The sequence below is a fragment of the Apteryx rowi genome, unplaced genomic scaffold, assembly GCF_003343035.1.
Source record: "Apteryx rowi isolate R43461 unplaced genomic scaffold, aptRow1 scaffold_30, whole genome shotgun sequence".
Classification (NCBI taxonomy): domain Eukaryota; kingdom Metazoa; phylum Chordata; class Aves; order Apterygiformes; family Apterygidae; genus Apteryx; species Apteryx rowi.
This window is the reverse complement of record NW_020449419.1, coordinates 3790527-3814173: the sequence shown is the minus strand read 5'-3', so window position 1 is coordinate 3814173 and position 23647 is coordinate 3790527. Positions and strand designations below refer to the sequence as shown.

At 38.4% G+C, this 23647-nt stretch overlaps 1 protein-coding gene across 1 annotated transcript in view; it reads right to left on the bottom strand.

Annotated features, from left to right (window-relative positions):
- LDB3 (LIM domain binding 3) overlaps nucleotides 1–23647 on the bottom strand; it is an 80158-nt gene that overhangs the window by 46599 nt on the left and 9912 nt on the right. Inside the window, exon 2 of the mRNA XM_026069960.1 lies at nucleotides 2004–2155. Coding sequence (XP_025925745.1) covers nucleotides 2004–2155 — 152 coding nt within the window. The remainder of the gene's footprint in view (nucleotides 1–2003; nucleotides 2156–23647) is intronic.

The following is a 23647-nucleotide window of genomic DNA, read 5'->3' as shown; positions in this document are numbered from 1 at the left end:
TCCCTTCAAAAAAGTAAAAATCATTGTAAATTCTCAGTGACTAAACTGTCACAACCCTTTTGTATGTGGGTAAATTTCTCATGATTTTCTGAGGTGAGATTAATCTAACTTGACAAATATTGTGGAAATGTCTTTTGTCCAAGACACCTGGATACTGGATCTTAAATAGGTTTCTATGCGTAAGTCAGTAGGCTGAGCTCACAAGATGAAAGGGTATAGCCTGCATAAATACTGAATTGTACAGAGTGAAAGCCTGCTTAAATCCTCTGAGCACAAGTTTATGAACATCCCCCTTTATGAACATCTTAGAAACAACAGTCTACTATCAAAAAAAAGTTACTTTTCAGTCTCTGTTTGTCGTTTGCTTTTTCTATATGATTGTAGCAAAGCTGAATGGCTCATAAATGCAGACTAATAGCTCACATCAAAAAGCAACAGAACAGAAAAGAAAACAGAAAAGAAGATACTACTGATCTGTATAAAAAAATTAGAGCAAGAGAATCCACAAAATTTCTCACTTGTTAACAGAGAAACTACCTGACTTACTTGGGCTCAATAATATTCCATAACACTTTATCCTACTTTTTTTCCTTTTTAAAATGGATCTTACCTCACCTAAATCTATTAGCCTATGCAAACATATTTCAGCCTGTGGAATGCTCCATTCAGTAAGTTTAGGATCAGGCTCTTGGTCTAGACTCTGTTTAATTTTAGCTCAGAATCTTGCCTAAACACACTAGAGACATATATGCACATCAAATGAGGTGATAGAAATTATGCCATGCATTGAAACAGCTGGACCACAAACTTGTTTCAGATTTTCTCAGAGATTTTATAAGCTCTTTTCCAGGAAATATTTAAATATACCCAGTGCTCTCACAAAAAAGCTAACAAATTTGCTCTACTTTTTGTTAGCATCTTTCTACCCTGTGCATTTATTTTACACGTTATCTGGAACATCCACTTAAAAACAAACTTGAGATTTTGAAAGCAATACGGGAAATTCAGCCACACATTTTCTTTTAGCGTACACTGCTCTGCCTTGGAGACTTCAGCATAAGATCTTTGTCCCTTAGGTGTTAGCCTATGCCCAACACTAATTGGTCTACAGGGCACCCCTACGTAAGATCTGTTACATTCTCAAATCATATTTTCATATTATAACCCACTTAATTGCTGCTTTCCATACCTGTCTTTGCCTAGGCTATGTAAAAATTATCTCCTAAAAATGCAATAAAAATAGCAGTTACATCGCTTTATAACATTATAGAGCTTTAAATATTAATGCAAGTGTTACAGAAAATCTCTGTGCAAGTTTATCTAACTTGAGAACAAGTTTCTTAAAAAGGAAGCAATATTAACAAAGAAAGGTTGAGACACCTGTTATGTGAAGGGATTCTGCTTTCTCAATGGCAAGGCAACTTCTCTCACACCTATGAGAAAGGCTCCCTTCTCCATGTTCTACTGCCTTCCTTTCCTGCACTTGGGCTACACCTTTCTCATCATCCTATCAGCTGGAGAAACACCACTTTCACACCCACAGTCCTGCTGGTGCCACATCATTGACAAATTCTCAGCATGCTGCAAATATTCACCTTGTGAACGACATGTTCCTCCCATGCACTCAGAACACTTATGACATTTTTAGAACGGTCATTCAGACCAAACAAAACAGTGCATCATCCACATGGGAATATGCAAAAGAAGCATCACGGATGAACTTATTTTTTAACAGAAGCCTGAATGGATATGAAATTATACTTGTATTTAGTGGGCTAAATTCTATGCAGATACACTCACATATCATAGCAATCATACTGATTTCTATAAGAATCCATGCTGATTTCTGTAAGAATCAGAGCAGAATTTGGTATTCCATCTCATTTCTGCGGCATGGGCGCTTTAAGTAAATCTAACAGGCAAAGATGAAACACTTATCGCTTGGTCATGAATTTCACAGGATGCTCTTAGGAACACAAAGATTTTAACTCAAATCAACCTACTTCTGAAGAGTGAGACTCAAATTGTAGCTGGCTGACTTGATCTTGTTCTGGGCCTCTAAGTGGGTCATGCTGTCAGCGTTGACTCCATCAATGGCTACCACAAGGTCCCCTTGGTTCATTTGTGACTGGGCTGCCTTGCTGCCAGGGGTGATCTGTGTGGAAAAAGAAAAAGAAAAGAAAACTTATCAGGGTAAATYATTTGGTGCACAAAGTGATGCTAGAGAACTTGTTCGGAACTACAATGGGAGAGGTATTTTCCTCACCTACTGCTTTTGTTATTATCGTAGGGGTGGAACAACAAAATTTATGGAAATTAAACAAACTCAAAGTTAACTCACACTTCTGTAAAGGCCCAGGACAATGTCTACTTGCCATCAATTCCTTTTTGAGGGGTTAAGCCCAATTCTCTGGTTCCTATACCATGTATTAGCTCCTCAAGAGAATAATCATCATTTGTTATATTGGAGAAGTATATAAAGACATTACTCAGACTAGTAAGCTATCTGCTTACTACCTGCTGCATGATTTTATTGTATTTTTTCCTCACAAAAGTCTTTTTTCCCAGAAATAATTTAGTATACTGAGCTAACAGAAAACTGAAAGTCTGTGAGGGGCTCTGGACATGTTTTGCTTCTTTTATAGTGAGCTTTATAGGAAACCATTCTGCTTAACCCTACCCACATAAAATTATAGCCTCGTTACCAAGACAGATCACTATGTATTTGAGATCACCTCATTGATCTGTTGGACTTGACCAACCTGATACTCCAAAGGAAGGAGATGAGCACTTTTAGAAATGAGAAGTCACAATGTTCACAACTACAGACCCAATTATTCAGACAACAGTTCAGAAATTCTGGTGTCTCACTACAGCATTATATTTTGTTAGCACTGGAAGCCTTGGGGTCTGTGTCTTCTCCTAGTGGACAGTATCTTGACCTCAATTTTACACAACATTCTCCACTTGCATCCGGATGACATTAATACACTACAGCTACCTGTGAAACTTGACTCCATTAGGGAACTCCAACTAAACCAGAAGAGCCTTCATAAACCTTCAGCCAGATGAGCCTCAGTGAGCACATCAGAACTGTTCCATGTTCTCTGCATTAAGTATATATAGGCTACAGATACCAGTTATAGGTCTTTGTTCTTATTTTTAGGTACCCGCTTCCTTAAATCCCACATTTTTTAAAAAAGAAAATAATCTAAAATGCTAAGATGAAGATGGTAGTCAACAGCTCTGTTCCTTCAGGACAGTGACCATGAACGTAAAAATGTGCTTGATTATGAGCCAAAACTCCCCTGTGCGTCAATCTGAAACAGTGACGTTAATTCCTGTGGAAACCAACAACCAACACAATTCTAAATCCCTTTCCCACCAAGTGTGAAGTGAAATTCCTCAGCTTGCCTTCCCTAATATGACCTCAAAACATTTAAAATATGTACATTCTTAAAAACAAAAAAAAACCTTCCAAAACAGTTCCCTAAGCTGCTTGTTTGTGCTCTTCCACTGAGGGAGACAGAAAACAAATGCTTCCTAATGCCCGACTAAAAGGTGCTCAGTATTGAGGCTGACAATCAAATTGGAGCAGGACCTCCCCTGGCCACAGGAGTTGTCAACTGTCTAGAATACAAGTTCTAGTGCCAAGTCACTAGAACACAGCATACTGAATAGGTGAAAGACTGTACTTAAAAATAAAAATTAATTTGGAATGAGGCACTGTAAATAACTCATACCTAGAAATGATCCGACTGGAATGACAACTTTCTATATCTCTTCATTAGAGATAAAAGCATTAAGAGTTATATGTTCTCTAAGTGAAGAAGAGCCACAGATATTTATCAACGTTCTTACACGCATTAGAACTGACTAATAATGTAGTGCCATTTTCTATTGCATTCTTCTATTGTTAAGGAACCAGGAAGAAAAAATACTTCATGGCAATTTCAATGATGGAGTTTTGTTCTGCAGTTTTATGCATCTTCATAGAAAAGAGGGTAGAAAAAACAAGATAAATCATATTAGAAGCAGAGTGTTCCTGACTTATACAAACATCAGCTCCTATACATTTCAATGACCTGCACTGTACAAAAAGCACAAAGTCTCTAAATCTGTAAAGAATACATACGATTATCTGAGTACCCATATGTACTTGCACAGTTACCAAAAGACCCTTCCCTGCTCAGTCCCCCAAATACGTCAGCAAACACAGTTTGTAATAAAATAAAAGGTCAGAAAAAGGCAAAACGAGAACAAAAGCCAAACTCAGACAAATCGGTCAATAAGACTCAAATTCATGAAGTAGTACTCTTCTCAGCCTTCCTCAATTTATCCTTTTTCTCTATTAAGTTAAATTGTCTGCCATTCAGTTAGAGACCAAGACTTGAGCCTTCCTGATAAGGATTCTTATAAATAATCTAGATAAGTCAGGGTACCACTGATAGTAAAATCTAATTTTAATAGTATTTCTTTAGCTCCTCAAGCTGAAGCAAGGAGTTCAACTTGAAAAGTCAACCATTTTTCTCACCTCTTCGAAAAGTAGAGATTGTTTGGGGAGCACTTGCTGCTTCACAGAGATGTGAACTCCCAGCCCTCCCAAATTTCCTACAAGTAAGACACCTGGTTTCCAGTATCCCCAGCCTAAAGCAAGTGGGCAGGCTGGAAGCATCACATGTTGCTTTCAGTGCACTAAAGAGAAATCTTACTACACTCTGTTGCAAGGAAAACTGTATACTGAGTTAACGTATAGTACAACAGTGACAGCTGTGCCCTAAAAAATAAGTCTGCACTGGGTATGGAGTAAATACCACTTAGCAGGAGCTCTCGGAGGCAATGTACAAAGCGCAGCTGCTGCACCACCTGGAGACCAACACATGTTCCCATCCAAGTCCCTCAGCTCCACTCCAGAGCAGGCAGAAAGGGCTCAGGCAGCATTTGAGTGCTTGAGTGTTAAAATACTAATGAGAATGCTTGTATAAACAGATGCACAGACACAGCCTCTCTACCCCAAAGAATTTCTAATTTACAAGACAGACAAAATTACATAGGGAGGCCTACACAATTGAGAGAGTATTAACATACTCTCTCATTGGCAGCTTGTAGCATTAGCCAATGACTCTTCTTTTTCCAGGACTTCAGCTATGCCTGACCCCTACCTGACCCCAGTTCGGGCTCAGCAAGTTACTTGCACTTTCCTCTTCTCGTTTAAGAACAAGATTTTGGAGAATCAAGTACTCACTAGCACTAGAAATACGCTAACGCATCTGGGAACAAATACCTTCTTCTTTTATCTTTTAGGATATCTGGAATAGAAGAAACTATTAAAAGAAAATGTTCCTTTCCATTGTCAGAAAGGCTGAAAAGCAGAGATATGACACATGCTATCAGTTACCAGAGACTGTAACATACACCGTCATATGGAAAGGAAAGGATAGACAGACAGTAAGGATCACTAGGAAATGAAAAGCATTCACTTTATGGAAGAAGTTGCATTTACATTTCCCTTGGTTAAATTTTTGCAACTGGGTTTTGATACAGATGCTTCCAACAAATCTTTATAGGCTTTACACGTTATAGTGTGAGAGAGTTCACTGACGGAATTTATCTCATTGTTTCCTAAGCAAGTCACTTCCCATCTCTGTCCCTGCAACAAACATCTAACAGCTCCAAAGTGAAAATTATGTTTTTTTTTTTAAAATAGAAGACAATTCTGGACAAGAAAAATAAGTGAAGAAAAGAAGGATCCCCTGGGATAAGTTATCAAGCAGAAATTCAACATTTCACCCTACACATTGCTAGAAGACATAACACAGAAACAAAGGAACAGCCCAGATAACCTGCACCACAGAGCAAACATCCTACTATCTTTGGTGATGGGTCTTATACCCTTCAGGACCAGAGGGGAGAGCTGAGCAAGACTGATTAAGTGTAGAGACAGAGGACTGTAGGAGGCTGTTTGGAAGTCCTTATACCAAACCTAGAGAAAATTCCCTTTCTGCAGTTACCATTTTTCTGAATCAAACACCTTGTTAGTTTCAATTTACTGGCAGTTAAAAAATAAATAAAATAAAAAGCTCTGTTTCTTGTTTTTATTTGGATAACAAAACCTGTCCTAAATGAACACTCAGGGGACCTGTAAAATATGCCACTGACACCTTGAAGAGCTTCCACTTACATTAAACAGAGCTGAGCTGGCAAGCTGCAGAGGCACTCTGAAGTGCTCTCTCAGACTATGTTTCATCTGTGGTTAGGAAGAGAGATTATAATACATGTGAGCATACCCAAAATAGCTTTAATCTACCTCTTTTGAGTACCAGGAGCCCTGATGCCACAGCAGCTGAGTGATTTTGCGAGACAGTCAGCCAAGTACTTACAATTCAGGACATCCTGTGCTGAAATCTGTCCCACAACAGCAGAACTCCTACTTCAGCTATCTGGCTTACCTTGGCTATGCCTGGCCRTGCTGTAATGATTACCTTCTTCTTAATTAACACTGGAGATCTTTTTGCCTAACCCCTCTACAGGACTGCTGTTCATGCATAGTGTATAGACTCTTCAAGGAAGAAGGACAGCTAGCTCTTCTTGCCAGACAAAAATTGGAAATGTTTTGGAGTTTGCTGCTTAGCCTGTCAGAAGCATGACTTGTCTAGGTACACAAACTATACAGATGATGGTCAAAATGTGGATGGTGGGGGAGGAGTTATAGGATGTGTTGGCAAGGCCACAAGACTATGTAGCCCTCTAAATCTTTTATAGTGTGACTAATAGTAATCTCCCTTCTCCCAATCTTCATCTAAAAATAGCTGTTGGATATTTTCAGTCTCTCAGTTAGCATCGTGCACTGTGCCAAGATAGCGTATGGTATGTGTCCTGCAAAAATGAAATGGAAGCAGCGAGCTGAGTAGTACAACAGACTTTGCTTGCTGTGTTACAATGACAGTATTTAAGGAGCAAGTAAGTTCTTACGTGGTATCAAAGAGTTTGATATCCTTAATGCAAGTCAAATTTGAGAATCCAACTGAGGTACGGATCCCAAGTGCACTGACAGCCCAGCATGCGTTCGCAGTTCTGTCACCTGCCACAGGACAACTCCCCATAAASTCAAACTGAGCTTGTAAGCACTTTCAGGATCAGAACTGCCAACTTTCTTCAAAGGTTCTCCTTCCTCTTCCCTACCTCTTTTTTTGATTTGAATTCATTTTAAGGCAGTTCTATAAGGCAGGATGTTTCTTTGTGTTTCAAGTAGGCAGTTAGATCTTAGTAATCAATATGGCCTTTCAGACTTTCACAGCTTTATAGCTTCTTGAATTCTCCATTCTGTGCAGTTTTTTGACCTCCTGATCCAAACACAATTTGTCTTGCCTCACACTACAAGCAAAAGCAATAAAATGAGGGTTTTATGTCTTTTGCTATTGGTCACTCTGGTAAAATAACTTTTTTTTTWAATTCTTTCTGCTTAATGCATTCCATTGTATATAACTAAGACTACAAAGCTTTTTAACTTTGAAGCGTTTTTGATCTATTCAGCAACAATAAGGCCTGAACTAAAAGGGTATTTGAGATGATACTGAATGTTTTATTTTAGCACTTAGTGGCCTGCAGCCACTTCTGATATTAAGCAACTCAAAATAGCTTTGACTTTGGGTATGTCCTGAGGTTCCAGCACAGATTTGGCTGCTGTGTAAGTGACTCTTCTGCTCCTGCGTGTCCATAAATTAGGGTGTTTATTACACTGATGCAGGCTTACATTTAATTATTCTTTAAATGTGCATTTGTTTAGTGAGTTCTTTTGTTTCTGGCTACCAGGGGAGCAATTCTTCCTCTGATCAACAAAATGCTAGCCAGTCTGACATAGCGGTCCTCTCTCTAAACCAGAAATTAGCAGTATTCATCTTCATTCTTTGCCTACAGGATGTTATGGTAGTATGGTACACATCAAAAGGCATCTGTATGACAGAAGGTGAAACATATCACATGTCCACAGTGACAGAGACATTAAACTAGAACTAAATCTGCAGGAACTAAACTCAGTATCATGCTATTACTTTCTTTTATGGGCCACACTGCTTAATGTGAGCCTGTTTCCAATGGATAGCCCAACACTAACCATTCTGTATACAGCATCAATTAATCACTAAACACTCTTATCCACAAGAACAGTGTTTTCCACCTGTATTGTTCATCAGTGCTCTCCGAGAGAAGAAACAAAAGCTCAAGCTTCAAAACTTCAGAGTGAAGAATTCCTTTCAAAATCCAAGTGACTAAGAGAGAAGAGAAGCAAACTTCCCCTGAGGAAGCGCAATGCAATTTTCTTCCGTAAAACGCTGTGTCATGTTTAGTGCACAACATGACATCCTGCCAGGTATCCCAGCAGGGTGCTTGGAAATTTAAAGATGTAGCAGGCAAAATACAATCTTAATGTACTTAAAAGCTATAAAAACTGCTGGACATTTCAGGAAGCGAGGGAAGTTGTGGAGTGAGAGTGAAGATGTTTCCTCTACCTGTTAAAATTTAATAGCTTAAGCTTTGCTCTCCAACCTTTTCAATCAGAGATGCCACTTCCCTTGTGAAGCCAAGGGAACCACACTTCTTTAACAGGGAATAATTTGAACACATTGATATTATCTCAGATCTAAAAGGGAAACCTTGCTATGGAGCATTTATCTGCTTGAAGACTGTGAAGAGAATACTGGCGAAATAAAATTAAAAACAAGGCAATCAGAATTTTAAAAGAGGAAGAAGCCTGATTTACTGCTACTTTATCTAGATCAAAGGAGGATGTAGCTGTTGCTGAGGTCAAAGATTTAACTTTTATAGAGTGATGATGTTAATGCTGGTTTGGGTGTTTTAACCCATTAGAGTGGTAGATACAGCATTCTTCAAAAAATTTCCATTTAAAGTTTGCAGAGTATAATAAAAAGAAGGATCTTATTTGACAAAGTACAAGCCAGTGACATGCATGGTTTTCTAATGGTAAAAGCATCCTCTTCTAGTATCACTCTCAGTGAGTTTTACATCCATCAGCTTTACAATCCTCTATTGCATAAAGGTAGATCTCTCACAGAGAATTCAGGTGAGTAGCAGTATTAAGCTCAAAAGGTTCCAAAATGTGGTTTTTGTCTTACTTCCAGAAATGTGTGCTCCACAGTACCAGTTTTCATGCAACTCCAGAATAGCCTACTGTTTACAGAAACAAAATGAAATAATAGAAATGAGAGTTTTTAGAACACTGGTACTGTTTGTAGCCAAAGGCTTTTTCAGATTCAAAATAAAAATCAAGAAAGTAAGATGGAAAAAGAGTATCACTTACTGAAAAAGATAGCGATTTTTGTTCAATCACTAATGCAACAAGGGTAGTTCAGTGACTCTAACAGTCTACCACCTTCTCCTCTCCCCTCTTTACAACCCGCTATCAAGCTTGTGATGAAACATAAGGCCAAGTAACCCTGACAGAATTGCTCCTACACAATATAGGGTTCACAAAATTGTTTCATTTATGCTGAGGAAGAAGTCCAAACAGCTGGGTGTGCTACACAAAGTTAACCTGCTTTGATATTTTTCTTCTCCCACAGAGTACTTCATCAGCCCCCTTTCCTGTTCCCTACCTGCACCATTTCCTAGGGAGGACATGAAGTAAAAAAATCTCTTACAAAACATTATATAGAAGACAAAGATATTGCTTTCTGAAAATTTGGTACACAAAGTCTTCATTAAACTAAGATCAATATTGTTTATGAGCCAACATATCCTGAAAGGCACAAGTAAAAATACTAAGTTAAGAAAATGGAACTGCAAAGGGGGCACTGAAGTAAGGTTTTAGCATGAATTTCCCATAACTTTGACAAACCATGAGCTGATATGGAAGCATGCCATTTATAAAGAACTTCAGGAAATGAATGAACTAAGCTAGTTAATATTAATTTGCCTATTGTGAGTGGCTCTTCATTTAAAGTGACCTGTGCTTGAAGATCAAAGCAGTGCTGCTCACCTTCATTTTCATGGCTTGCATTGTTTATGCACAGGCTGTGGCTGAAATTTGACTCAAATTCTCAAGCACTATGAAGAAAGCTGTTCTCGGGGAATTTCCATCCCAGATAAAGGCAGGAGCCTGTGATCTCAAGAGTCCTAATTCAGCAGAATCCATAGTTCAAGCAGCCTCAACTATCTTTGGATAAGCTACAGGTTTTTTATTTTTTGCAGAGGGAAAATCATTTATTCAAACTCCAGGTCCCTAGAGAGATCTCCAAAATGGTAAAGCATATTTATTTGAACATCCCACTCAGCAGCACATTCCCGGAACTCAGTTAGAAAAGAATATAACTACCAAAATAGGAAAAAAGTTCTTTGACATTCACAAAAGAACTTAATTATAGTTGTAGCAGGGATCATATTTGCACCTGTCGCCACCTGTATTGCCTACCTTGCCAACATTTATCCACCAGTCTTTTAGGAGCCCACGGAACCATTCCCTTGCAGACAACCTGGTGTGTTGTCTCTGATGACAGGTTTTTCATTCCATCAAGAATTACCCAGCAAGTATGTGTGGGTGAAGGGGGATTTCAAGGTGGAAAGACTATGCCCAATAACTTGAGAGAAGTTATGAAGAGGACCCTGACCAGTATTTCCTATCTAGCTGTGGACAGCCTGTCACCCTCTGGGCTGCCCAYCATGGTGATCAACAGGTGTGCGTTACAGAGCTTTCAGTCTCACTGCCAATGCTAAGCAAGATGCATCCCCCCCAGTAGTTTCCTGAACTTGATTTTGTACTGCATTCCAGAGGGCCCAATGAGGAGAAACCTCCAACGTTTTAACTACAGATAGCAAAGTGGGGAACCATCAACTATAAACGAGCACTTTCTGTCTAAACAAGAGGCCCCTGCAAAACACAGACTGCAGCTTTGCCTGTGATGCATTCATGATATTGCTGGTTAGGTGGAATTTTTCCCTGAGACCCTAGGGAGAAATGTTTTTGCCAATTTCTTTTGGGGTACTCTTCTCTCCTGTTTTACGTTCTTAACGTCTCATCCAAATTTGGTGATCCCCATTCACTAGGGTGAATGCCACCAAGTTAAGGCAGGATTATTCTTCCAGAGCACTCAAGTTTTAGGAGTGCTTCTAGGTAGGGCCTTGAAGCATGCCCTTTATATCTACTGTTCCAACTCTCACCCCTCTGCACATTCCTAGTTATTTCAGAAAGAAGGAGAAGTTGGAAGAGAACTTATACTGAAATCATAAGATGCCCACCAGTCTGATAGTGTGATCAGTATCTTAGGAGCTCACGGCAGATTTTCAAAAATGGCTTAGACATTTATTTAATAAGCATTCTTAGGTACCAAAGTTCTGGTGCCTAACATACATGTGAGAATAATCCTTAGCCGCCTTACTATATTTACCTGTAAAGGCTTATCTAGATGAACATGGATCAGTTCCCTAGTTTGAGATATTCATTCATTCTTGATTCAGAGCCTGGCTCATTATAGATCATCAAACTTAACAAGTAAGGTATAGTTTGAACACAAGAATTGTTTTGCAGGGTGCTTCACTTCCATTTCAAAGGTATAGCTTTATCTTTCATTCCTTCCTTGATACCTGCAGACATTTTTCTCAAAACCACTGGAAGCAGAGGCTATAATCTGCTACACACCTGGCTACACAGAGTTTCTAAATTCAGTATGTCCAAATTAGGATACACTATATTGCATTAATTATGATAATCTATTGGTATATTTTGTGCTGGAATAAATGTTCACAGGACTGCTATTTAAGTYCATGGAAGGAACGCATTCAAGTTCAAAATCTGGCTTAGCAGCGTTTTCCTTGGCTGTGTTAGTCACTGTAACTTCTGCAGTGAGGCATGTCAAAAGCAACTGGTTTGGGGGAGGCAGCAGGACAGCTATTGTTTGACTGAGAAAGAATTTCAGAAAGTCTAAGGTGGTCTGTTTCTGTGTGCCTCATTTGTCTTTTTTTCATTCATCTGGCGCTAAATGAATTACTAGACAATGAATTGTGTAGATGACAAAATATAAGACAGTTACTTTAACAGGGATTCCTGCTGCTAGTAAAATGGTATTTGTCCAAAACAAATGAGGAATTGAAGAAATATGTAGGAAAAACTTAACCCTCCACTTTGATCTCAATGAGAGCTTTGCTAAACTTCTGCAGAACAGGCTTCATCATCTTATTCTGTCAGCAAACAGTCTTCTGAATGGCTAAACTGAAGTAACATTCTGTATTGCACAAAGCAAAAGTGTCTTTAAAGAAAACAAAAGAAGTTTAACATATTTCCTAATACCCAAATGCAAATCTCCGATTCAGYCAGAATTTTGACTGACAGAATTATGAAAGTGCTCTGTTCCAGGCAGAGTTATATTTACAGTAATATTTTTCAGAGCTGTACACCCACATGCAAAGAAAATGTGTAGTCATTTTGTAGTTTTAACATGTCAACAGAGTTTGATCTTGGCCAAATTTCTCTAAAGCCTCTTAAATCAGGATATAACTTAGTGAATGGCTGGCTACCACCCTTCCTAGTCTTTGTTTTTGACCCACCCCCCCCTTTTTTTTTTTAATATCCTTCCTTCTCCTTCCTTCTCTCATAGTGCCTTGTTCAGTAACATTACTCGGTATGATGAACCATGTTTGCAGAGAAAATATTTAGTAAMTGTCAGCAATTGAGTTTTGATGTGTTGAATATCAAGAATTTGCCAGGTGCAATGGCAGCAGAAAACAACATTCCTCAAAGTGAATATGCATCTATTTAACAATAGGAAGCTTCTACTTTTACTTCTGATACCCAGAAGCGGAAATAAATGAAAATTAAGAACGCTTGGATAGCTACTGGGCAGCTGGGAAGATTCCTGGAGCAGAGAGAAGTGCCAAATGGAGCTGCATTAATAATCTCTCTTTATCCCAGGATGGGACTTCTATTTATAGAATTATATGACTCCCTGAGAGACTGTAATATTACATATATATATATATGATATGGAAGCAACATATGGATTTTACATGTAACTGCCTAATGAAGTCTTAAGATGCTCCCACAGTTTTACTAGACATTCTTTAAATAGCACCACAGATTACGTCCATCTGGTTCTCTGAGCTGGTGACAGGCATTTTCTTCTGAATGGCCTTTCTCTCTGCCTTTTCGTACTATTTCCAGGATTAAAATAAATTTACCCTTTACCTTCTGCTTCCACTTCCTGTAAATCTCCAACACAAAACCCTCAGAAAAGAGCTCCTTCACAATTCCAGATCACACCAATTGGCCTTTTGGGTCATATCCAGTCCAGCATATGTTCAAGTAAAAGTCTCTTCTACTCCACACATCAATATGAGCTTCTTATTCTATAGCTAGAAAGCAATAATTCATGTTTCATAATGATTATATTCTTTGACAAAGTCAAAGTCCAGTCTATCCAAACTCAGAACTAGAAAAAGACACTCATTACTCACACTTTAGAATTGAATCACTACTGGCAATAGCATTTTGCCAGCCAATGCGGATTATCAAATTGAAGACTTCTGAGGTTGCAGAGGGAAATATAAGGCATAAACAGTAGCTGATATTAAAGCTGCATGTATCAAACACAAAGAAAGATATAAGTGTAAGCTTCTAGCTATCTGTGCTTTTTGATGAAGGAAAGATAAGCCAAAAGCTTAAGGAAACCCTGGGGTTTTGGGTGTTTTTTTTTTTTTTTTTTTTTTTTTTTTTTTTTCTAAAAATTTTTTAAAAAACACAGTGAGGTGTTGACTACTTTCTTCCATGTATGCACACTGCCTAGTGCAATGGGGCCCAGACTTTCCCTGGCCCTGTACCTCAAGGTAATACAAATAAACAATCAATATATTTCACAGACTTAAAAATGAGACATCAAGCAGTATTCTGGGCAAATAATAAAAGTGGCTGGTATAAATAAATCACCCAGATGTTAAAACTAGTTCTTAGTAAAAAAAATAAAGAAGGAGAAACTGAGACATAAGAAAAAAATATTTACAAGATTTTGGATATATCACAGAAGAGCAGGACAACGTCTTTACTCTCCCCTTCAAAACATTAACATTCCTCATCTAACACTGCTGCTCTTTGTGAATACCACGGACAAACAGAATTGACATGAAAGCATAGATTTCAAGCTCTATGTTCCTCTGCCCTGTAGTCCAGGCAATAATTCTAGCATCTATTGCAGTTTCTGTGAAGGGACCCCTTGATTTAGGCTGATTTGTAGCAAGAGTGCAAACGTAAAAGCTCTGCAGACAGTAAGGTATCGGTCATGTCCCTTGGGAGGCCCCTTATCCCTTTTTATCATGCATGACCCTGTAAGAATGTGCAATGTGATAGTTCAGAGACAGAAAAGCACCAAGCTGCCAAGCTGAGCTTTTGCTGGCTGCAACTCAGATTTGACACAAACTCATGCCCGTCTTATGTAAAGACTGATAAGAAGGCAGTGCACTGTTTATGCTATATCAGCATGTAATTAGAAGGTCTTGTGCTTGTATTAGCAGGTACACTGATAATCAGTCCTCAGAAAAGACCAGAATGGAGAACTGAAAGTGTGAATATCAAAAGTAGCTAAATCCTTCCAGAGATCAAAGAATAGCATTGGCCTAAGATTAACAGATTCTGAAACAGCATGATTACAAGTACCTTTCCCAAGTAAAGCGTGAATCAAGCTGTTGTGGAAGTCAGAGTCAAAGAGGAAAAAACTCTGTGCAGGAAATGAATTCCTTCTGCATATTCCTCCTGTGACCCCAGTCTATTTGTTTGGAAGACCAGAAAAAAATCCTTTAACATAGTAAAAATATTATGGCCCCAATTTCCCACTACTTAACGCAGAGCTCTTCTCTTCAGTGCAAATGCAAGCTTTTCAGTTTCTTTGTTAACTCCTTTGTAGCACTACAAATGACTGCACAACTGCTTGGCAGTGGTAAATCAGAGCTTGTATTTTTGTCTCAGGCAAAATATTAGTGGTTTATTTGCAAGTAACATTTGGAAAAATATACCTTTAATTTACAATAGGACTTTAAAAGCTCTTCTATCCCCCCTATAGTTTTAAGTCATATTTCCTGGCTTTATGAATAAAGTAGTAAAACTAAGGATTGTGGGCAGCTCTGGCGCTCATGTCCCTGTTCTCTTCTGTCCTGAACGGCAACTTCCCTACTCCTATCATCAAAAGTAACAAGTTGTAAGTCCACCTTACTTTTATCAGAGAAACCCTCTCTAATGAACGTGGCTGAGGACACAGCAAAATTCATTTCACAAGAGAGAGGAGCTGGCTGGGCTCACACCTAACTTGCCATCTTGCAGACTCAGYGGGTAGCAGGCCTTTTCTCTGGCTGTGTACCAGACAATCCAGGTCTTCTCCAATAAGGAAACTGAAAACCCAAACTACACAATCTTGGCAGTCTTTTGAATAAATTATATTTAAACTATATCACAGAAACTAAAGTTTGAAGATCCCCATGTTGACAGAATGCAGATAACTAGTCCATGTTACTGGCAGAGAGTTAGGAGCTGACAAAGTCAGAAGAATGGTCCAGAGGATCACCAGGATCTACCTCCGTTTATCTGCAGTTTGTTCAAGTAAATCTTTGTCAGGACAAATCTATGAAACCTATAGATCCATAAATATACAAATAAATGTATAATGTATTCAGGAGAGATTGGATTTCAGATTTAAGAGTTGTATATTTATCTCAGAGAGAAGCAAGGATGATTAAAAAAACTTCTGAAGTGAACATGAAATAATATTAAGAAAGTCACTTTTTTTTCTGAAAACCATTTTTTGTTTCCCTTTATGTTATAGATATAGCAATTCAACAGGGAAACATGACCCACGTGTAGCTACTACACACTSTCAAATCCACTCATGACATACACTGTACCAAAGAGGCTGAGGGTCTATGTGTTTTTGCATAAGTTATAGACAAAGTCTTTGTCAATCTATAGCACAGGTACTTCTACAGTAGACAGTAATATTTATAATACTCCATTTTGTTAATCCATCATTTGAGCTGTGTTAATATTAGCAAATGAAAATTTATATTTTTAATCTTAGTATTTTTGTTATAAACTTACAATCTAAGCTACAATAGTATTTTCAGTATTTAAAAATACAGGCTGTGTTTCCAAAGCCTGACTTACGAGCATTGCTGTGCAATACCATTTGTAAATATATTGACCATCTTAGGTGTTTTTAAAAACAGAGTTTATTTGTAACAAACTGTTTTGCCTTGTTAAAAGCAAAAGTACACATATCCTATATGAGGCCTGTACTTGCATACATGGCCCTATTTCATGAAGGCCATGAATCTAAATCACTACAAATACTAACTGCCAATTAACTCTCCCGTTGAGTTATGATAAATGATTATTCTGGAGTAAAACTATACATTTTCCAAAAGGGGCTTTATCATAGCTATGTTGACAGGACTTTAAGTAGGATGGTATGCTTAGTACTACCATAAAGTAGTTGAAGTATGTGTCCCAGCAGGTGCCACAAGTAGAACATAGATTTGCTTTGACATTAGAACGTAGGGTATAGAATGAGTGCAGGATTTTTCATGGATTTAAAAAGAGCATATGTCCTGGATGGTTTGGAAATGCTGAGCCTTCAGGGTCCAGCATTAGAGTCGGAGCTAAGCGAGTCTGAAGAAATCCTGCCTCATCATGGTAACAGTTGTTTGAGCTTTATGATCATCAGGGTAACTATCATTAAAGAAACATCTTGCCATCTCCAAAACAAGACCTCACTGAAGTATAACCTCTTAGTGAAAATAAGACCAAAGTATTAAAACATGTCATTTGAGCTTTATGGGACATACTTCTACCACAGAACTGTAAAAATATTTGTACCTATTTTACAACATGTAAAGCATACTTTATATTTATTTCATATTCTTGATAATGCCCTTTTTATAAAGGCTTCATCCTGAATCTTTGCGCTAACTCTCAGCATTATAGGATGTTGGTAATCAACACATAGTCCTAGTCCTTCAGGTACAAAGTGGCATAAAAGATGACATCTTTTACCAACCAAAGGACCTCTCTGCATCTATGACTTTACATGTTACCAATCTGAACTGACTTAATTCAGCTTAACAAAGTAAATGAAAAACACCCCTTGCTGGGCCCACCTCCCTGCTGACATGCATACATCTCTTGCATCTATATACACACATATGATCCTCCACCTGCAGTGATTTGGAAACGGTCAGTCTGGTTGTGATCTGTGCAACAAGGTTTCTCCTTGAATTCTTCACATCTTCTGGTGATTTTAGCCTTCACAATGCCATTTTATAGAGGTACTCATGCTTCCTTTCCTAATACTTGAGCAATGGTACAACTCTATAWAGAGTCTTCATTTTCACCAGTTACTGTAAGACCTTTCTTGAGCCATTTGCAATATCAATTTATTGTCTTGCATATGAATTAAGGTCATCAGCAACTTGTAAAAATAAAATGAGATATCTAACCAGTCTGCTTGACAGCCAGTTTATAGACCTGGTGTGCCAAAACTGCAGCTAAAATTAAAGATTTGTGAAAGATAATGGAATATCCCAAACCCCACCAGGAAATCAGCCTAAGCAATGTATACATTTCCTAGATTAACCCTACAATACATACACACTTGGAAACAGAGCATAAATAACCTCAACTGTACCTTCTTGATTAAAAAATTTTGAACTAGATCCTCAAATATTAGGGGATGGGGGAAAAAAAGCACATTCTATGGTGTTTAATCTCCTTAATGGAGCTATGCTGGTTTATATGAGGTAAAAGTATTACTCTCATTTTAGGGAGTGTAGCATTTCTCTTACAGAAGGAATTTTAACTTTACATTAAATGGTATTTTTTCCAACCTCCTTTTTTACACAAGTGGATGAGAACAGCAATATCATCTTTCAACTCGTGAGGCCATCTGCATCAATATATTTCCCCTGCAATTCCATAGAACTAGTGGAATTATACCCAGAATAAATTTGTTCCAGTATCTTCAGTTACTCTATTTGGGAGCCAGTCATTTGCCTGACCTTCAGTGCAATGCTAAAAACAGAGTTTGTCTGTCATCAAGAGCCAGCGAGATTTCAGATAAAACAGAAGTCACAGCTCCTGCAATGAAATTCCAGGAGCGTCCATCAAAGGCTTGCCAACAATAGGGTCTCGCTCAGTCAGTACTTCTGTACTTTAATTAAAATATATTAAAAAAAGAGAGAGAGAAACAGAGAGAGAGAGAGAGATTGTATCAAGTTCTAGATAGTGGCTACAACACTTGGAATTGGGCATGCCACAGAGATTTAGGGCTCAGTACAAAGTATAAGAAATCAGAAGGACTCTAATTATATTCTACCTAAATTTGGATGACTTGAATAGCTTTGGTTCTTTAAAGTCATTCCTCCCACTATGGAGAATTTTTTTTTTTAAACCCCTTCAAACATGTTCCAAGTGAACTACTAGTTATTAGATTATTGGGGAACATTTCTTCTTGTTACAAATACAAGAAACTATCTGAAATAACATATAGAGCAACATAAAAAAATCATATTTTTTCTAAATCCCTACGTAAATATTATGAGCAAGTACTTAAGTGGAAGCATGACTTTCTTCTCCTTCTAACTTCCTTGTTTAAATTAAAATAGATTAATCTTGTGCTCAATAGAATAGGAGGATTGTTATAGGAGGACAGCTTCCAGGCAAGACTTTAAATTTCTTCCTTCTGGTCCTATGCCGATATGTAGACTTATAATGCTCCCTCCTCTTTCAGACTTGATCCCCTCATTTCTCTTGAAACTACTCTATCAAAACTTAAGCTTCCATATACTAGTCCAGTCCTAGCAGAATACTGCAGAATGCTTTGACTGTGAAAGATGTTGATAGCAAAAGTTACCAGAGTCATTTCCACATACATCCTGCACCTCCATTAGTATATACATAGTTTTCTAACAATCTCACTATCTTGGAACACATTTACACTTTCAGTGTTTGTACTGTTCATCCAGCCTTGTAGTCATTTCTTAGTTGGGTCTCCACTAACAGAATATGAACAGCTAGGTTTATGGAAAGATGAAGGGTGAGTGCAAGCTGGAGAGAAGCTAGCAAAAAGGGTTACCATGTAATCTTAAACATGGTGTTTTCACATCACAAAGTAGATAGTATGCATTTTAATCCAAAGACAAAGACCTGTCCTTACAGTGCAGTGATTTAGTCTCTGCAATTAAAATTAGCCATAAAAAAAAAAAAAAAAAAAGAGTACGGAGGTGTCAGAGGTAAGAATAGAAAGGAAAAAGACAATCAATTTCCAGAAAGTGTCAGGGGCTACAGGAAGCAAAAGCCACATTTCAAGGCTAAGCATAGGTTAAGAATCACACCATCAATTTTTAAGTGCAGCTTACAAAAAGCTCTCCTTAAACATGAGGCTTTGTCACTATCTCTATTATGTTGTCATTAAACTGAGACCTATCACAGTGCAAGCTATTGGCAATACAAAGTGATGCAAGGCACTAGAGAAAAGAGGAAAGTGTCAAGGGGAATATCAAACTAATACCTATTTATCTTTGGTATCACAGTAGCACCCAGATTTCCATGAGAGAGTCTGAACCCACTGGACAAGTTTGCAAATTCATCATCCATAGCCATGAAAACTATGGTCTAACTATGTAAGGCAGACAACATGATGAGAAAAAGAAACAAAGCAATGGAGGTGGGATTAAAAAAAAAGTCTCCATGTTCTCAAATACTAAAGAAATGAAACTGAACAAAAACTGAAAAGATACCATCAGAGCAGCCTAGATTTTAAGTATTCTGGTAGTAAAGCAGGGTAAAGTGAAAAAAGTCCTAAAATATATCCTAAAATAAATACACAGGTCATACACAGTGTGCATTCAGGACGGAAGGTGGAAAGAACATTTCTTGTGTACCAAAAGTATAAAACTGAACTTAACTAAGAATACAACAAGGACATTGAAAATCACTACCTTTTTCATCTATTCTCATGATTTTCTATCTTTCTAACCAAATATGTTATCACTTGATTTCCTATTTCCTTCCTTCTTTTTTTAAACAGAAATAAACATAGGGATTTAGAATGCTTAACATTACAGCTTCACTTAATAAATATATTAAAACATTAAAATAGATATAAAAAGATCAGATGTCTCAGCTTTGTATCTTCAAAGTGACACCTTCAACCCTTAGAGCTAACAGTTAGCCAGATAAAAATGCATTTAGATGACATGCTGAACTAATTTTTACTGAGTATCATATTAATATGTAATTGTAGCAAGGTGGGAGGATATGAGAGCGTCAGAAGATGGCATGCACCCTCCTCTTTTTCCAGAGAGGTTTCAGCAATTTCAGGGCTTTTCCTGCTGGTTCCCGATCCATATTTTGGTGTTAAAGTTGGTGGTCTGCAGTCGAATAAGATTATGCTTTAAAGAGTTTTTTTCCACACTAATACAGCATCAGTTTACACCAGGACATTCTCATATTAAGGAAGAGGTGTGGGCCAGATGGCCACTACTTTGTCTGAGATAGTAGCCAAAAGCAGATACTTTAGGGGAAGATTAAAACTGTGGACTACTGGCATCTAGGCCAGAACATTCACTGTAGAGATTCTAGAATGAAATGCCAATGAGGAAAGTTTGCTCCCAAACCCATACTTTGCTCCTAAATTTATACTTTGAACACAGAGACTTAATCTGAACTACCTGGCAAGAGCTCTTCCTTAGCCTCCCAAGCTTAGAGGTGCATTTAATACTGGGACACAATTCAATTTCTGCCAAGACCAGCAGAGAAGGATCAAGGCTTAATGTAGGCAAAAGAAAAATACTATTTACAAGTCCTCTTGGCAACATTTTCCACAAATTAAAGGTAATTAGAAGTCCAGTTAATACGGGGCAAGTCACTTAAGTGTTTATTTTTTAAAAACTACTGCTTTGTGTCATTTTTCTGACCTATAAAGAGTTTTAATAAAGCAGAAGAGTTACAGACCAAACTCAGTAATTGAGCTAAACACTCAGAGAGCGGCAAGAGAAGCAGACATCTATCCATATCACCAGATGACATGAAACTCAGATCTAGCTTTTGAATTCCTTCCCCATGGGAAGGATCAGCATCTCACACTGTACTTATAAAATATAATACTGTACAAGAGTGTCCTGCCTCCTTTCCAGGTTGTCTTTAGGACACATGAACTCCAGGGAATTGTGGGTGGAGTGTACAGAAGATCATATTGCAGCTGCTTGCACTGCACCTGTTCAAGGGATAAATAAAGCAGCTCAATTCTAGTTTTGGTTTCATTCACTGCCAGCCCCTTCATATGCAAAGGAATGATATACCACCTCCTCATCTTGCCAATCAAACTGGAAATATGCCTTCTGTATTGTGAAAGGGATGGGTTTGGTTTTTTTCCTCCCCTTTGAGAATGTTCCCACAAGCTGGGATAACTTCTCTCAACTCACATACACCGGGAAAGACCAATGGCTCTTCGCTCCATATTCTTCCAGAGAACAACCCTGTCCATGTTAATTAACAGTCCTTAGGCTTCTTCTCCCTTTTACTAGGAAATGGATTAGAATTAGGTCTAGATGAAATTGATCTGAAACTAAAACCGAACTAATTCACAGATTCACTGGAGCTTACAGCTTCTTTGCTGCTCTCCCCCACCACACACACTTTATTTACCGCTGTGATTTCAAAAAGTAGAAACATTTCACTATATAAAAGAACTGTAAAAGTACTGCATACTATATAGAATAAGAAACATACTAAGCCTGTATGAGTTGAAGATCCAGGCCTTTTTGATGCAAGTCACTCGGGTCTTTCCACTGACATTTAGGACAAAGATGCACATCTTCACAGGACACATTTTCCACAAAGTTTTTGTTGCGACAGTGCAGGGGAGGTTTTTTTTTTTTTTTTTTGGAACTCTGTTGTTCTCTTGCCTACTTCTCTGGGTCACCTAAAGGATGATGTCTAGAAACTCAATCAAATAGAAGATGTTATCTTCAGAAGAAACGACATGGATTTAGAAAGCAAGCACACATTCCTATATAGGGAAACCTAACTGCGCTTTGCTATGAAGAACTGGTGGAAATGCTCAAAATCATCATCTGCCTGTATTTTTTGATAGGATGAATGCATCCAACTACCTGTGCTCAGAGTATTTTCAATGGAAAGGAGATTGCAGTCTGAAATGACGTTTGGCAGGGTGAGCAAACAAAGCTCTGCAGAAAGAGATTTAAGCACAGATACATAGATGCAAAAGGCGGCAACTGCCCATGAACAGGACAAAAGCATGATTTGTGGTCCACAGAAGGTGTGGTTTAAGGGGAGGGATGCATCTTCCAGAAATTCTCTACTGAGATATCAACACTTACTCTCCTCTCAGCTCAGAAATGATATTGGTATTAGCTGCAGCTTGGGTTCCCCAGCACAGGGCAGTGAAGACTATTTAATACAGCAATGCCTCTAAACAGAGAAAAAGGAAGCCTCAGTTATACACAGCAGTTGTGAACTTCCATAAGGTACCCTGCTTGGCCAACTCCCTCCTGTACTCTTTCATCCTGCATGGTCTTTCTGTCCTTCCCTTTCCCTTCTTATACAAGAAATCATAACGTTTTGTGGAAGGATCTGTGGTTCTCATTTTCCCAGTGCAGTCTCCACTTCCTTAATCCTTCACTTAAAATGCATTAAATCAGAACATCACAGAAAGCTAGGAACAAAGCAAGGATGGGAGACTCTGAGGGAGAATTTGGGGGCCAGAGCAAGGAAAGGCAGTAAGGGGAAGCAGCCCAATGCAGGGTAACAGCCATACAGAAGCAGGAGATGGCAGAGTACCATCCCACATAGAGCAAGGACAAATGCCAAGAGGCATCTCTAGGGTTCTCCCACACAAACATAGTCCACAGCAGTATCAGTACTTGCCCTTGAAGCCAACTGCCACAACTAAGGCATTAAGCTTCCAAATATGGGAATTCCCTCCCTCAAAAGAAAGCCTAGTGAGCTTGATTATTCCAGATAGAAGGGCTGAGCTGCAAAGGCAAACAGCTGGCACGATGCTTCTGGCATGAAACTGCCAAACAGTTCTGGTACCCCAGTGGTCTGCTCACCGTTTCTTTCAGGGGCTCACCTTCAACAGCCTGCTGCCCACAACTCTGCACACGCATCTTGAATTACTGACAGCGGTATGCCAGCACAGCATATATTTTAATTCTAGAATCATTACACTAAATCAGCACCAGGCAATAGACAATTAAACAAACTGAAAAGAGTGCTGTTGTTTTTGTTGCTGATGCTCAAGACAACAGTGACACTTAGGGACTTCTTACCGCTTGTTGTCATTAAGAAAGTAAACATGCAATAGAGAGATCCTCATTCACCCCATCCCACAGAGCTGGCAAAGGGATTTAGTCCCTAATAATTTGTTAGGTCACTTTAGCAAGCCAGAGACAAGAATCTTCTAGACAGGAAAGCAATTCTGACAGGAGGTCAGGAGGGTACTTGTATTTTTCAACTCTTAACAAAAAATTAGTAGGAAGACTGTCAATTTACTTCTAGGAGTAATTAATCTTAGCCAACCCTGATGAAAGAGAACATCGTGTTTCAGCTGCCTAATTCTTTTTTAAACACCTCCCTGTAGTA